The sequence below is a fragment of the Macaca nemestrina genome, chromosome 1, assembly GCF_043159975.1.
Source record: "Macaca nemestrina isolate mMacNem1 chromosome 1, mMacNem.hap1, whole genome shotgun sequence".
Classification (NCBI taxonomy): Eukaryota; Metazoa; Chordata; class Mammalia; order Primates; family Cercopithecidae; genus Macaca; species Macaca nemestrina.
This window is the reverse complement of record NC_092125.1, coordinates 1,508,943-1,524,306: the sequence shown is the minus strand read 5'-3', so window position 1 is coordinate 1,524,306 and position 15,364 is coordinate 1,508,943. Positions and strand designations below refer to the sequence as shown.

Sequence of the window (15,364 nt, the reverse complement as noted above, 5' to 3'; positions counted from 1 at the left end):
GTGGCAGACTCAAAAGAAAATTTAAATCACTGCTTTAAAAATCAAATTTGAATTGGTTTTAACTCATTTTTACAGTACTATTGTGAGTTAAATACAACTGTGGAGACTGCCTCTGATTTCCAAGTAATGGTCTTCTTTTATTCAAATTGTATGTCAGCAGACTCCCTCTTCCTCAAATCATAGTCCTTCACATGCAGTTTCTCATTCTTAACTTTAAAATGGTAAATCCTGTGAAGGTGCTGATGACACCATCCAGGTATAGCAAGAGGGATGAACACCAGCTAGTTAAATGCCACAGACTAACGCATGTCTTTGGTACTGGTAGGTCCTGAATCAAGGCCAACTGTGTGTCCAGTATTTCAGAGTTCAGTCCTATATGCAAGATTTCTACTGTGAGAGAAAAATCAGTGACTGGATATATTATTGCATGAAGCAGAGGCCCTTGTGTCAGATCTAGCCCATAATTTCTCTGTTTGGCACACTGGGAGATGTTATGCTAAAATCAGAACATTTATACCAAAAAATGTAAAGATTTGGCCTCATAGTGCCTGAAATCTCATGCAGGTAACACTTAGCTGAAATCTCATGCAGGTAACACTTAGCTGTACCTATCCTATCATTACTTGTTCCTGACCTGCTCATATATTCACATTATGTGCTCGACTTCTGTTAGGATTTGAGTTAGGACCGTTTGCCTGCCCTTTCCCTAAAACAACCTCTACCCAATGCAGTAAATACAGCAGTTGTTGATTGGATAATCACTGAATGAATGAGACCTTTTGCATTAAGTAATGTATACTATTCCAAAGTTTATTGTTTATTTTGTGTGCATATATCCAGTTACTTAATGAATACATGTTTATTTTCTTTCGTTTATTCAGAACTTGTTATCTCTCAGACTTAACAGAGAAACAGCAAAGGAGAAAAAAGAAAAGCAAATGGGAATTATCAACCACCGTTGGGATGAGATTTATTTTCAACCACTATGGATCACTTTGTGGTTGTTTCCTTTGCACTGAATATCACTAAAGCCCCAACCATTTTGAATATTATTTGGCTTTCCCCTCTATGACTTGGAAAGAAAATGACAAATGAGACTATCGTGACTGAATTTATTCTCAAGGGCTTCTCAAACGTGCCTGAAATGACTCTTATTAGCACTGCACTCTTCCTTTTCATCTACCTTTTTGCCCTTGTGGGGAACATGTCCATCATCCTAGCTGTGGCCAGAAACATCCACCTCCATACTCCCATGTACTTCTTCCTGCAGAATCTGTCTTTCTTGGACATGTGCTACACCTCAGTCACTGTCCCGAAGGCACTTATCAATTCACTTATGGGCTTCAAAGTCATTTCCTTTTGGGAATGTGTGGCTCAGCTCTTTATATTTGTAATGCTGTGTGCCTCTGAGTGCTTCTTACTCACATACATGGCATATGACCGTTGGTTAGCCATCTACAAGCCTCTTATCTATGGTTTCATTATGAGCAGAAAGCTGTGTACAGAGCTTGTCATTGTGGCCTGGTTAAGTGGAGCTCTCTATGCCATCTTTCACACTATCAACACCTTCTCTCTACTATTCTGTGGGCCCAATGTCATTGACCATTTCTTCTGTGACAGCTCTCCCATTATGAGACTGTCTTGCAGTGACTCCCATGTCAATGAAGAAGTTGGATTCGCAGTTGGGGGGTGTATCATTCTCAGTGCTTTTGCCCTCTCCATAATCTCCTATGTTCTCATCATCTCTACCATTGCTCAAATCCACTCTGCTGGTGGCCGTCAAAAGGCTTTCTCCACCTGTTCCTCTCACCTGGCCACTGTCATTCTGTTTTATGTCACTGGGAGCTTTGCTTACCTCACACCCACTTCCCAGTACTCTCCCACTCAAGGACGGTTAGTGTCTGTGTTTTACTCCATCCTCACACCCAGCCTAAATCCCATCGTCTACTGTCTGAGAAACAAAGACATGCAGATGGCCCTGAAAAAGCTGTTTTTCTATCCAAGTAGACATGTTTTCTTGTATTGACTATATTGCTGTGAACATTTTTCCACATTGACTATGTGCATGTTTAGGAAGGCAGCTTACTCGTTGGCAGAAAGGGATCACAGATTTCACTCTTGATAAAACGGCAAATTAAGAAAAGAATAATTTCTGAGGCCTCAGTTCTGTTCCGTTAGTCTGTATATCTGTTTTGGTACCATTACAATGTTTTGGTTATTGTAGCCTTGTAGTATAGTTTGAAGTAAGGTAGCATGATGCCTCCAGCTTTGTTCTTTTGGCTTAGGATTGTCTTGACTATCCCGGCTCCTTTTTGGTCCCATATGAAATTTAAAGTAGTTTTTTCTAATTCTGTGAAGAAAGTCAATGGTAGATTGATAGGGATAGCACTGAATCTATAAATCACTTTGGGCAGTATGACCATTTTCATGATATTGATTCTTCCTATCCATGATCATGGAATGTTTTTCCATTTGTTTGTGTCCTTTCTTATTTCCTTGAGCAGTGGCTTGTAGTTCTCCTTGAAGAGGTTCTTCACATATCTTGTAAGTTGTATTCCTAGGTATTTTATTCTCTTTGTAGCAATTGTGAATGGAAGTTCGCTCATGATTTGGCTCTCTGTTTGCCTATTATGGGTGTATAGGAGTGCCTGACAAAAACAAGCAATGGGGAAAGGATTCCCTACTTAATAAATGGTGTTGAGAAAACTGGCTAGCCATAGGCAGAAAACTGAAACTGGACCCTTTCCTTACATCTTATACAAAAATTAACTCAAGATGGATTAAAGACTTAAATGTAATACCTAAAACCATAAAAACCCTAGAAGAAAACCTTGGGAATACCATTCAAGACATAGCCATGGGCAAAGACTTCATGACTAAAACACCAAAAGCAATGGCAACAAAAGCCAAAACTGACAAATGGGATATAATTAGACGAAAGAGCTTCTGCACAGCAAAAGAAGCTATCATCAGAGTGGACAGGCAACCTACAGAATGGGAGAAAATTTTTGCAATCTATCCATCTGACAAAGGGCTAATATCTAGAATCTTCAAGGAGCTTAAACAAATTTACAAGAAAAAAAAAAAAAAACCACACCAAAAAGTGGGCAAAGGATATGAACAGGCACTTCTGAAAAGAAGACATTTATGCTCCCAAAAAACATATATAAAAAAAAATCTCATCATCACTTGGTCATTAGAGAAATGCAAACCAAAACCACAATGAAATACTATCTCATGCCAGTAAGAATAGCGATCATTAAAAAGTCAGGAAACAACAGATGCTGGAGAGGATGTGGAGAAACAGGAATGCTTTTACACTGTTGGTGGGAGTGTAAATTAGTTCAACCATTGTGGAAGACAGTGTGGCAATACCTCAAGGATCTAGAACCAGAAATATAATTTGACCCAGCAATCCCATTTCTGGGTATATACCCAAAGGATTATAAATCATTCTACTATAAAGACACATGTACATGTATGTTTATCACAGCCCTATTCACAATAGCAAAGACTTGGAACCAACCCAAATGTCCATCAATGATAGACTGGATAAAGAAAATGTGGCACATATACACCATGGAATACTATGCAGCCATAAAAAAGGATGAGTTCATGTCCTTTGCAGGGTCATGGATGAAGATGGAAACCATCATTCTCAGCAAACTAACACAGGAACAGAAAACCAAACACCACATGTTCTCACTCATAAGTGGGAATTGAACAATGAGAACACACGGACATAGGGTGGGGAACATCACATACCGTGGCCTGTTAGGAGGTGGGGAGGTAGGGGAGTGATAGCATTAGCAGAAATACCTAATGTAGATGAAGGGTTGATGGGTGCAGCAAACCACCATGGCACGTGTATACCTATGTAACAAACCTGCACGTTCTGCACATGTACCTCAGAACTTAAAGTATAATAATGAAAATAAATAAATAACAAAATTAAAATTAAAGAAAATAATTATCTGCCATTAAATTTATTTTGTCAATTGTAGAAATTTTAATAACTTCTGTCCTACGTCTAGTTTTATCTGATACTTTGTGATAAAATGGGGAGTAACACTTAGTGCTGTTTTGGTCAGTTGCATTTTCCTTATCAACTCAAGAGAAGATGAGACAATAAACAGTCTCTATCTTTTTAGTCTATAATCCCACTACTTCTGTGCAGATGGTAGGGGGAAAAGTCAATGTATTGCTTGCAAAGAGCTGCATGTAGAATGTGGTAGGGCATTTATTTCCTGATGGCAAGTACCTGGGCAAATAGATTCAGGGTCTCTTATCACCTGATAATGGGTTATTGATAAGAGGCCAAAGGAATGTCTTCATCTTTTAAATATATAATTAATGCCCACAACCAGCATAAATATTTGTGTTGGCTATCCACTGGACATATAAATGTGTTTCTGAATAAGCCAACTTGACGAGATGAATTTATGGGGGATGATGTTTAGCATGTAGATATGGGAATGAGAGACCTACAATATTTTGAAGCATTTGGAATCAGATAAGTATTACAAATGTTTGTCTTGACACATTTTTGTCTCTCATAGATGCAGTAAATCAATCTTACATTTCATTGGTTCTTTATATTTGTTAAGATGATTGACTTCATATATATATGTTATGTAAACTTTTTAAGTTGCAGAAATAAGATCTATGTTTGTTTCTTTGCTTGTGGCAGAACATACACATGCACACACATAAATATCAATATATAGACTTATGGCTATATGATATGTGCCCAACATGTTGCATTTTAGAGGGTCTGGACACAATGACTGTGTATTTATCTTAAAATAAAAATTATTAGACTAATTGGATCTAATAGATATATTCAGAACACTCCACCCGGAACAGTAAAATGCATGTTTTTCTCAGGATAGACCATATATTAGGCCATGAAAAGTACTAATAAATTTTTAAAAACACAATTATAAAAAATATTTTTTAATTCCAATGAATTAAAATAGAAATTAATAGCAGAATAAAATGGAAAAAAAAATCACAAATAAATATAAATAAATAACATGATTTTAAAAAATAGAGTGAAGAAATCAATAGAGAAATTCAAAAACACCCTGAGCTAAATTAAAATGAAAATACAGCATACCAAAACTTTAGAAAAAGCAGAAACTGAGCTATGAGGGAAATATATGTAAATGCTTACATTAAAAAATATAAATATACTGCAAATGCTTATATTAGAAAAGAGCAAAGATCTCAACCTAACAACTTAATTTATACCTTAAGAAACTATAAAAAGAACAAACTAGGCTGGGCGCGGTGGCTCAAGCCTGTAATCCCAGCACTTTGGGAGGCCGAGACAGGCGGATCACGAGGTCAGGAGATCGAGACCATCCTGGCTAACACGGTGAAAGCCCGTCTCTACTAAAAAAATGCAAAAAACTAGCCGGGCGAGGTGGCAGGCGCCTGTAGTCCCAGCTACTTGGGAGGCTGAGGCAGGAGAATGGTGTAAACCCGGGAGGCGGAGCTTGCAGTGAGCTGAGATCTGGCCACTGCACTCCAGCCTGGGCGACACAGCGAGACTCCGTCTCAAAAAAAAAATAAAAATAAAAAAAGAAAATGAACAAACTAAATACACAGCAGAAGGAAGGAAATCAATATTAGAGATAAACAAAATAGAGTACAAAAAAATACAGAAAATTAAAACAAGAATTGGTTATTTGAGATGATAAGCAAAAATTTTTAAAAGTTAACTAGATTGAAAAAGAAAAAAGAATATTCAAATGACTAAAATCAGAAATAAAAGCAAGAACACTAAAAGTAACTTCACAGAAATAGAAAGGATTATAAGAGAATACTATGAACAATTGTGTGCCAACAAATTAAATTACTAAATAAAAAGAATGAATTCCTAGAAACAAAGAATTCAAATAGCAACATGAATCATAAAGAAATAGAAAATCTGAACAGAATTATAATAAGTTGAATCAGGAATCAAAAACTTCCCACTAAAGAAAAGCCCAGGGTGAGATGGCTTTACAGTTGAATTCTGTTGTTTAAAGAATTAATATTAATCCTTCTCAAATTCCCCCAACAAATTAAAGATAAAAGAACACTTCCAAGTTTGTTCTATGAAGCCAACCTTACCCAGAAAATAAAGTCAGACAAAGACATTACAAGAAAAGAAACGTACAGGCTAATAGACCATGATGAATATCATTGCAAAAAATCTCAACAAGTACTATCAAGCAGAATTCAGCAGGATATTAAAATAAGTATACACTATGATCAAGTGGAATTTATTCTCAGAATGCAAGGATGATTCAACATACTAAAGTCAATCCACATCAACAGAATGAAGGGAAAAACACATAATCACTTCAGTTGATACAGAAAAAGCATTTGAAGAAATTCAACACCAATTTACGATGAAAAAAACTTAACACACTAAGAAAAAAAGAAAACAACCCCAATATAATAAAAGGTCGTACATGACAAACTCCCAGTCAACAACATACTCAATGGTGAAAGACTAAAATGTTTTTCTCTAAGATCAGAAAAATAAGAAGGGTACTCACCTTCACCACTTCTATTTAACAAAATTTTGGAAGCCTCAGCCACAGCAATTAGACAAGAAAAAGAAAATAAAGGCATCTAAATTAAAGTTATCACTGTTTACTGATGACATAATATTTATATAGAAAACCCTAAATATTTCACCAAAAAATTTTAGACTAAGAACAAAATTTGCATAGTCGGAAGATACAAAATCAACACAGAAATATCAAGTAGGTTTTTATATACTGACAATAAACAATCTAAAAAAACCAATACCATTTACAACAGCATCATAGAAAATAACATTCTAGAAGTAATGCTATCCAAAGAGGTAAAAGAAAAAGAAAAACTGATAAATTGAACTAAATCAATATTTAAAAATTTTGGGTATCAAAAAAAATGAAAGTACAACACACCAAATGAGAGAAAATATCTACAAATCATGTATCTGGGAGGAGCCAAGATGGCTGACTAGATGCATTCAGAAAGAGATTCTTCCACTAAGGCACCATACCAGCAAGAAGGCTGGCTCACTGTAAGCTGATCTTCAGAAGGAAGACATTGAGACTGGATAGAGGGAGGACACAAACACTAGGCTGAAGAGGGAGAAAGCTGATAAGCCTGCACAGGGTTGCCAAGCACCAGGACTCACTCCTGGCCCCAACAAGCTCCTGAGGAAGAAGTGAGTTAAATAGGTATGGAGTGGCCCACTCTCCCACAGACCTCCAGAATCCTAGTGGCAGGAGATCCCATGACCCCTGTGGACATTAGAGCTGGCAGGGAGAGCTTCTTGGAAAGTTGGCAGGGACCGGACTCCAGTCTGCACAGAGTCCAGAAGGTTTGGCAAGGGAATAGCTGCAGTGGAGCATGGCCATAGATGCTCATCCCACAGGGCTTGCCATGCTCTTCTAGGTGGCGTCAGACTTTGTTGACTATCAGATCTGGACAAAAAGGGGCTATCTTTTCTATGGGATGAGACCAGTCTGATCAGAGTGCCCCTGTCTTCTGGTCTCTCCCATGAACTCTACCTGACCACATCTGCTTACTGTGCAGCCTCAGGTGCCCAACCAGGGTGCTTCCTGGTCAGTACTACCATAGCCCTTTTATGGCCAGACTCTGCCAAATCATCAAAGAACTTTGGCAGATGGGGCCCCACAGGTATGCATTCACCCTCAGCCTCCTGCTACTGCTTTACTGGCTCGCACACACCTGCAGCCTACTCCACCACTTTGCTGGAAGACAATCACGCAGAGAACCCACCACACTGCTGCTTTGTTGCCACCATCATGTGAGTGAAGCCACTGCCCAGGTGAAGGACTTTTGGCAGCATCTCACATGGGAGTGTTGTCACCAGCAGACTGGGAACACCTTGGCCCTCCAGTGCAGCAGGTGTTTAACCTCAACACAAAATCATGGGATGGGTCCCAGCCCCCCATGGTTAGAGCATGTAGCCCAGGATGCTGAGCTGAGCCTTGACCCCTGAAATCATCCAGAAATAAAGCCAGTTGACAAAACACAACTTATACTAGTACAGTAAAATCCTCAAGTGTACCAAAGAACATAAAAGCAAAAAGCCTCATCCAAAAAACAGCAACTTCAAAGGTTAAAAAAAAATAAGTCCATACAAATGAGGAATAACCAGTGCAAACATTCTGGCAACTATAAAAGTCAGAGTTTTATCTTACCTCCAAATAACCACACTAGATCCCAAACAATGGTTCTTAACCAGACTGAAATAGCTGAAAACAGATACATCAAATCAGAATTTAGATGGCAATGAAGACCACACACACTCAGGCAGAAGTTGAAACCCAATCTACAGAATCTAGTAAAATGATTGAAGAGCTGAAAAGTGAAATAGCCATTTTAAGAAAGAACAAAACTGATCTGATAGAACTTAAATAATCACTACAATAATTTCATAATATAATAAAAAATATTAACAGCCAAACTGGCTAAGCTGAGGAAAGAATCTCAGAGCTCAAAGACTGGTTCTCTGAATTAACTCATTCAAACAAAAAAAAGCATTATAAAAAATGAACAAAACCTCCAAGAAATATGGGATTATGTAAAGAGACCAAATCTAAAACACATTGTTATCCATGAAAGAGAGAAAGAAAGAGCAAGCAACTTGAAAAACATATTTGAGGATATAGTCCACAAAAAATTTTCTAACCTTGCTCTAGAGGTTGACATTCAAATTCAGGAAATTCAGAGAACCCCTGTGAGATACTATATAAGGTAATCATCCCCAAGACACATTGTCATCAGATTCTTCAAGGTCAATGCAAAAGAAAAACTCTTGAAGGCAGCTACAGCAAAGAGGCAGGTCACCTACAAAAGGAACCACATCAGGCTAACAGTGGACCTTTTAGCAGAAACCCTACAAGCCAGAACAGATTGGGGGCCTATATTCAGTATCCTTAAAGAAAATAAATTCCAACCAAGAATTTTATATTTAGCCAAATTAAGTTTCATAAGTAAATGAGAAATGAGATCCTCTCAAAGGAGAAAATGCTAAAAGAACTTGTTACCATTTGACCTGCCTTACAATAAGTTCTAAAGGGAGTGTTAAACATGGAAATAAAAGCATGATATCTGCCACCACAAAATCACACTTAAGTAAATAATAAAGCAAGTATACAATCAAATCTAGATACACTATAAGGCAACTATACAATCAAGAACCAGCCAACAGCACAATGACAGCATCAAATCCTCACATATTAATATTAACACTGAATTGACACTAAATAAGCTAAATGTCACACTAGAAAGATATAGAGTGGCAAGTTGGATAAAGAAGCAAGATCCAACTGTCTGCTGTCTTCAAGAGACCCATCTCAAATACAGTGACACTCATGGGCTCAAAGTAAAGAGATGAAGAAAGATCTATTAGGCAAACAGAAAACAAAACAAAAAAATCAGTGGTTGCTCTTTCTATTCAAAGCAAAACAGACTTTAAAACAAGAATAACAAAGGATAAAGAGAGGCGTTACATAATGATAAAGGGTTCAATTCAACAAGATGACTTAAATATCTTGAATATATATGCATCCAACACAGGAGCACCCAGATTTATAAAACAAGTTCTTAGAGATCTATGAAGAGACTTACATAACCACACAATAATAGTGGAAGACTTTAGTACCCATTGACACTATAAGACATGTCATTGAAGTACAAACTAACAAAAAATATTTGACACCTAAACTAAACACTTGATCAAATGGACCTAAAAGACATCTACACAGCACTTTACTTCAAAACAAAAGAATATACATTTTTCTCATTTGTACATGTAACATACTCTAAAATCAATGATGTGTTTGACTGTAAAGCAATTATCAACAAATTCAATAACACCAAAATCATACCAACCATACTCTCAGTCCATAACACAATAAAAGTAGAAATCAATACCAAGATTTGTCAAAACCATACAATTACATGGAAAGTAAACAATCTGCCCCTCAATGACTTTTAGGTGAACAATAAAATTAAGGCAGAAATCAAGAAATTATTTCAAACTAATGGAAACCAAAATACTGTGTACCAGAACTCCTGGGACACATGTAATGTGGTGTTAAGAAGAAAGTTTATAGTGCTAAATACCCATATAAAAAAGTTAGAAATATCTCAAATTAGCAATCTAATATGCGACCTGGAGGAACTAAAAAACAAGAGGAAACCCACCTCAAAGCTAGTAGAAGAAAAGAAATGACAAAAATCAGAGCTGAAATGAAGGAGAGATGCAAAAAAACCATATGAAAGATCAACCAAACCAAATGTTGGTTCTTTGAAAGAATAAGTAACATTGATAGACTGATAGCTAGGCTAATGAAGAAAAAAGGAGAGAAATTTAAATAAACAATCAGAAACGACTAAGTGGACATTACCATTGACCTCTACAGAAATACAAAAACCCTCAGTGTAATCAAACACCTCTATGCACACAAAATAGGTTACCTAGAGGAAATGGATAAATTCCTAAAAATATACAACCTTGCAAAATTGAAAAAGGAAAATATTGAAACCCTGAATAGACCAATAATGATTCCAAAATTGAATTCATAATTAAAAAAAAAAACCCAACAAGAAAAAGCCCTGGATTAGATGGACTCACAACCAAATTCTACCAGATGTATACAGAAAAGCTGATACTAGTACTCCTGAAAGTATTCCAAAACATTAAGGAGGAAGGTCATTTTCCTAACTCATTCTATGAAGCCAGCATCAACCCGATACACATACACACACACAACTAGAGAGCAACATTCCTTATGAAAAAAAACACAAAAATTCTCAACAAAATACTAGCAAATTGAATCCAGCAGCACATCAACAATTTCATACACCACAATCAAGTAGGCTTTATCCCTGGGATGCAAGGTTAGTTCAACATATGCAAATAAAAAAAATGTGATTCTTCACATAAACAGAACCCAAAACAAAAACTGTATGCTTCTCTCACTAGAAGCAAAAAAGGCTTTCACTAAAATCCAACATTTCCTTATGTTAAAAACCTTCAAGAAACTAGGCATAAAAGGAACATACCTCAAAATAATGAGTCATCCATGGCAAACCCACTACCAATTTTATACTAAATGGGCAAAAGCTGGAACCATTCCCCTTGAGAACTGGAACAAGACAAGGATTCCCATCTCACCACTCCTACTCAACATAGTTCTGGAAGTCCTAGTTAGAGCAATCAGGCAGAAGAAAGACATGAAGGGCATCTAAATAAGAAGGGAAGTGAAAATATATCTCTTCACAGATGATATAATTCTATACCTTGAAAATCCCATAGTCTCTACCCAAAGGCTCCTAGATCTGATAAGCAACTTCAGTAAAGTTTCAGAATACAAAATCAATGTAAAAATTCAGTAACATTTCTAGCCAGTAACATCCAAGCTGAGAGCCAAGCCACAAAAAGAATAAAATACCCTAGTTATACTTCTAACCTGGGAGAGGAAAGATCTCTACAACGAGAATTGTAAAACACCGCTGAAAGAAATCAGAGCTGAAACTAACAAATGAAAAAATATCCCATAATCATGGATAGGAAGAATAAATATGTTAAAATAGCTATACTGCCCCTCCCCACCAAATATTACAGATTCAATGCTCTTTCTATCAAATCACCAATAACATTCTTCATAGAATCAGAAGAAACTATTCTAAAATTTATATGGAACTAAAAAAGAACCTGAATAGCCAAAGCAAAGTTAAGTAAAAAGAACAAAATCAGAGGCATCACACTACCTGACTTCAAGCTACACTTCAAGGCTACAGTAACCAAAACAGAATGGTACTGGTACAAAAACAGACATGTAGACCAATGAAACAGGTTAGAGAACTCAAAGATAAAGCCATACACCTACAACCATCAGATATTTGAAAATGCTGACAAAACAAATAATAGGGAAAAGACCGCCTATTCAATAAATGCTGCGGGGATAACATACCTCATATGCAGATGATTGAAACTGGACCCGACCCTTTCACCACATACAAAAATAAACTCAAGATGGATTAAAGACTAAAATGTAAAACCTAAAACTATGAAAGCCCTGGAAAACAACCTAGGCAATACAGTTCTGTACATAGATATGGGCTAAGATTTCATGATGAAGACAATAAAAGCAATTGCAACAAATCCAAAATTGACAAAGGGGGTCTAATTAAACTAAAGAACTTCTGTAAAGCAAAAGAAGCTACCAACATAATAAACAGATACTCTACAGAATGTGAAAACATATTTGCAAACTTTGCATTCAACAAAGCCTTAATGTCCAGAATCTATAAGGGACTTAAACAAATCAACAAGTAAAAGACAAACAACCCCATTAAAACATAGGGGAAGGACATGAACAGAATCTGTAAGTTCTTTATAGAAAAGAAGAGCATAAAAATTTGAAAAACTTGCACTCTAGCCATGCGGCAGAGAAAGAAAAGGCTTTTTCTTTTTCTTTTTTTTGTCGGGGGAGAAGAATTTAAGCAGACTGTGGAGATACCACTGGATAGAAAAATTTACATAACTAAAAGGGAGCCAAGAGCTGATAGCCAATATAATGGGGAAGAAGGCTTGGAAGACTTTTCAAAGACCTTTGTGGTAGCCCTTCTATCACAGGACTGGAAGGCTGGGAGGGAAGAATGGTTTAATGAGACAGATCCAGGGCCTTGCTTTCTTGTACAGCCTCAAGACATTGGTTCCCACATCCTGGCTGCTCCAACTCCAGCGAGTGCTCAAAGGAACCCAGGTACAGCTTGAGCTGCCATTTTGGAGAATGCAAGGCTTATGGTATACCTGTGAATGTCCAGAGTGCAAGAGTTAAGGGAGTTTGGCTACTGCCTAGATTTCAGAGGATGTCTGAGAAAGCCTGGGTGCCCAGGCAGAAGCTTTCTACAGGGCAAAGCCCCCACAGAGAACCTATCCTAGGACAGTGTGGAATGTAAATATGGAATTAAGACCTCCACACTGAGTTGCCACTGTGGCACTGTCTAGTGGAGCTGTGAGAAATGAGCTACCATCCTCCAGACCTAAGAATGGTAGATCTACTGGCAGCTGCCACCCTCCAGACCTGAGAATGGTAGATCTACTGGCAGCTGCCATCCTGCACCTGGAAAGGCTGCAGACACTCAACCCCAGGCCCTGAGAGTAGCTGTAGGTGCTAAACTCTGCAAAGCCACAGGGCAGAGCTGGCCAATGCCTTGGGAACCCACTCCTCACACCAATGTTCCCTGGATGTGGGACATAGAGTCAAAGAAGATTATTTTAAAGTTTTAAGATTTAATGACTGCCCTCTTGGGTTTTGGACTTGCATGAGGTCAACAGACCCCTTTTTTGGCTAATTTCTTCCTTTTGGAATGGAAATGTTTACTCAATGCTTATACTCCATTATATCTTGGAAGTAATGCACTTGTTTTTGATTTTACAGACTCATGGGTGGAAGGAATTTGTCTTATCTCAGATGAGACTTTTTGGATTTTTGAGTTAATGCTGGAATAAGTTCAGACTTTGTGGTGGCTATTGGGAAGGTATAATTGTATTTTGCAGTATGAGAAGGACATAGTATTTGGGAGTTCAGGGGTGAGAGAATATGATTTGGATGTCCTAGCAAAATCTCATGTTGAATTCTAATCCCCAGCATTGAAGGTGTGGCCTGGATCAAGGTGGTGGATCCCTCATGAATGGCTTCAGTCATTCCCTTCATGATGAGTGAATTCTAGTTCTGATTTCGTGAGGTCTGGTTGTTTGTAAGCATATGACATCTGCCACCCGTTCTCACTTGCTGTTTCTCCTGCTTTTCCATGTGATGTGCCTGCCTCCCCTTTGCCTTCTGCCATAATTGGAAGCTTCCTAAGGCTTCCCCAGAAGCAGATGCTGCTTTGCTTCATCTAGGTCTTGCAGAAATCTATGACCTAATTAAACCTTTTTTCTTATACATTACTCAGCCTCAGGTATTTCTTTATAGCAATGCAAGAATGGCCTCACACACTGCATGTTCTTACTTATAAGTGGGAGCTAAGAGATGTTTACTCAATGCTTATATCCCATTATATCTTGGAAGTAATGCACTTGTTTTTGATTTTGTACACATGGCTTAGAGAGTGGAGTAACAGACATTGGAGACTCAGAAGGGTAGGAGGATAAGAGGAGATGAGAAATGAGAAGTTGCTTAAGGGGTACAATGTACACTCTCTGGGTAATGGTTATACCCAAAGCCCAGCCTTTATCACTATACAATATGTCCATGTAACAAAATGACACCTGTATCCCCTAAATCTGAAAAAATAAAAATAAATTTTTAAAAGAGCATCCTTAGAAACCATGTTTTTAGAACATGTTTCTTTCTTCATTAATATCTATTTGGACAAGTTGAGAAATACAGCAATAAAAGGCAAATGTAAGCATGCTTTCTTATAAAAATGGGTGCATGATCTATTGTTCTACATGTTTAATTTATATCGTACCCACATTACATAAATATATTATATACACATTGTATAAAGATACATATTATAATATAGGTAGATAAATAGATTCAGAACATGTGTATTGATACACACTTTCATTGACTCAAAGGCCCAGCAACTATATAGTGGTTTACCTATAAAGAAAAGAGGATAATAGTAGATAAAAAGGAGTTTGCAAATTTCACATTATTTTTGCCATATTTTTAAATGATGCATATATTTACTTCTTATGGATTAACAAAACTGAAGAAAATGATAGGGCCTCAGAGCTGTGGTAGTGAGCCTCTGGAAGAAAGACGTATGTGTCCTCCATGAATAAATATGCAACTCACACTTTCCGGTGAACAAAGTATCTTCATACTATGGTGTGGAGAATAATTATGCTTCTGCCGGGTGCAGTGTCTCACGCCTGTAATCCCAGCATTTTGGGAGGCTGGGACGGGAGAATCACGAGGTCAGGAGATCGAGACCATCCTGGCTAACACGGTGAAACCCCGTCTCTACTAAAAATACAAAAATTAGCCGGGCGTGGTGGCGGTGCCTGTAGTCCCAGCTACTCGGGAGGCTGAGGCAGGAGAATGGCGTGAACCGGCGAGGCGGAGTTTGCAGTAAGTAGAGATCGCATCACTGCACTCCAGCCTGGGTGACAGAGCGAGACTTCGTCTCACCAAAAAAAAAAAAAAAAAAAAAAAAAAAAAAAAAGAAATATCAGGGTTTTTTTGGGTGAAATCTGATCCTAGTTATTGTTGTGTCTCACTTCAGTCTGCAACCACTCATTCTGTTTTATTCATCATGCAGAAATTTTGGATGAATCAAACATGACCTACATTTTTGCATCTAGACTTCAGTGAGA

At 37.5% G+C, this 15,364-nt stretch overlaps 2 protein-coding genes across 3 annotated transcripts in view; both read left to right on the top strand.

Annotated features, from left to right (window-relative positions):
- LOC105474731 (germinal center associated signaling and motility like) overlaps positions 1 to 15,364 on the top strand; it is a 218,147-nt gene that overhangs the window by 98,925 nt on the left and 103,858 nt on the right. The gene's annotated exons all lie outside the window — the stretch shown is intronic.
- Positions 47 to 2,310, top strand: LOC105474737 (olfactory receptor 5V1-like). Its single transcript, XM_011729570.3, has one exon. It carries the CDS (start codon positions 1,085 to 1,087, stop codon positions 2,024 to 2,026), a length of 942 nt encoding a protein of 313 aa, XP_011727872.2. The 5' UTR covers positions 47 to 1,084; the 3' UTR covers positions 2,027 to 2,310.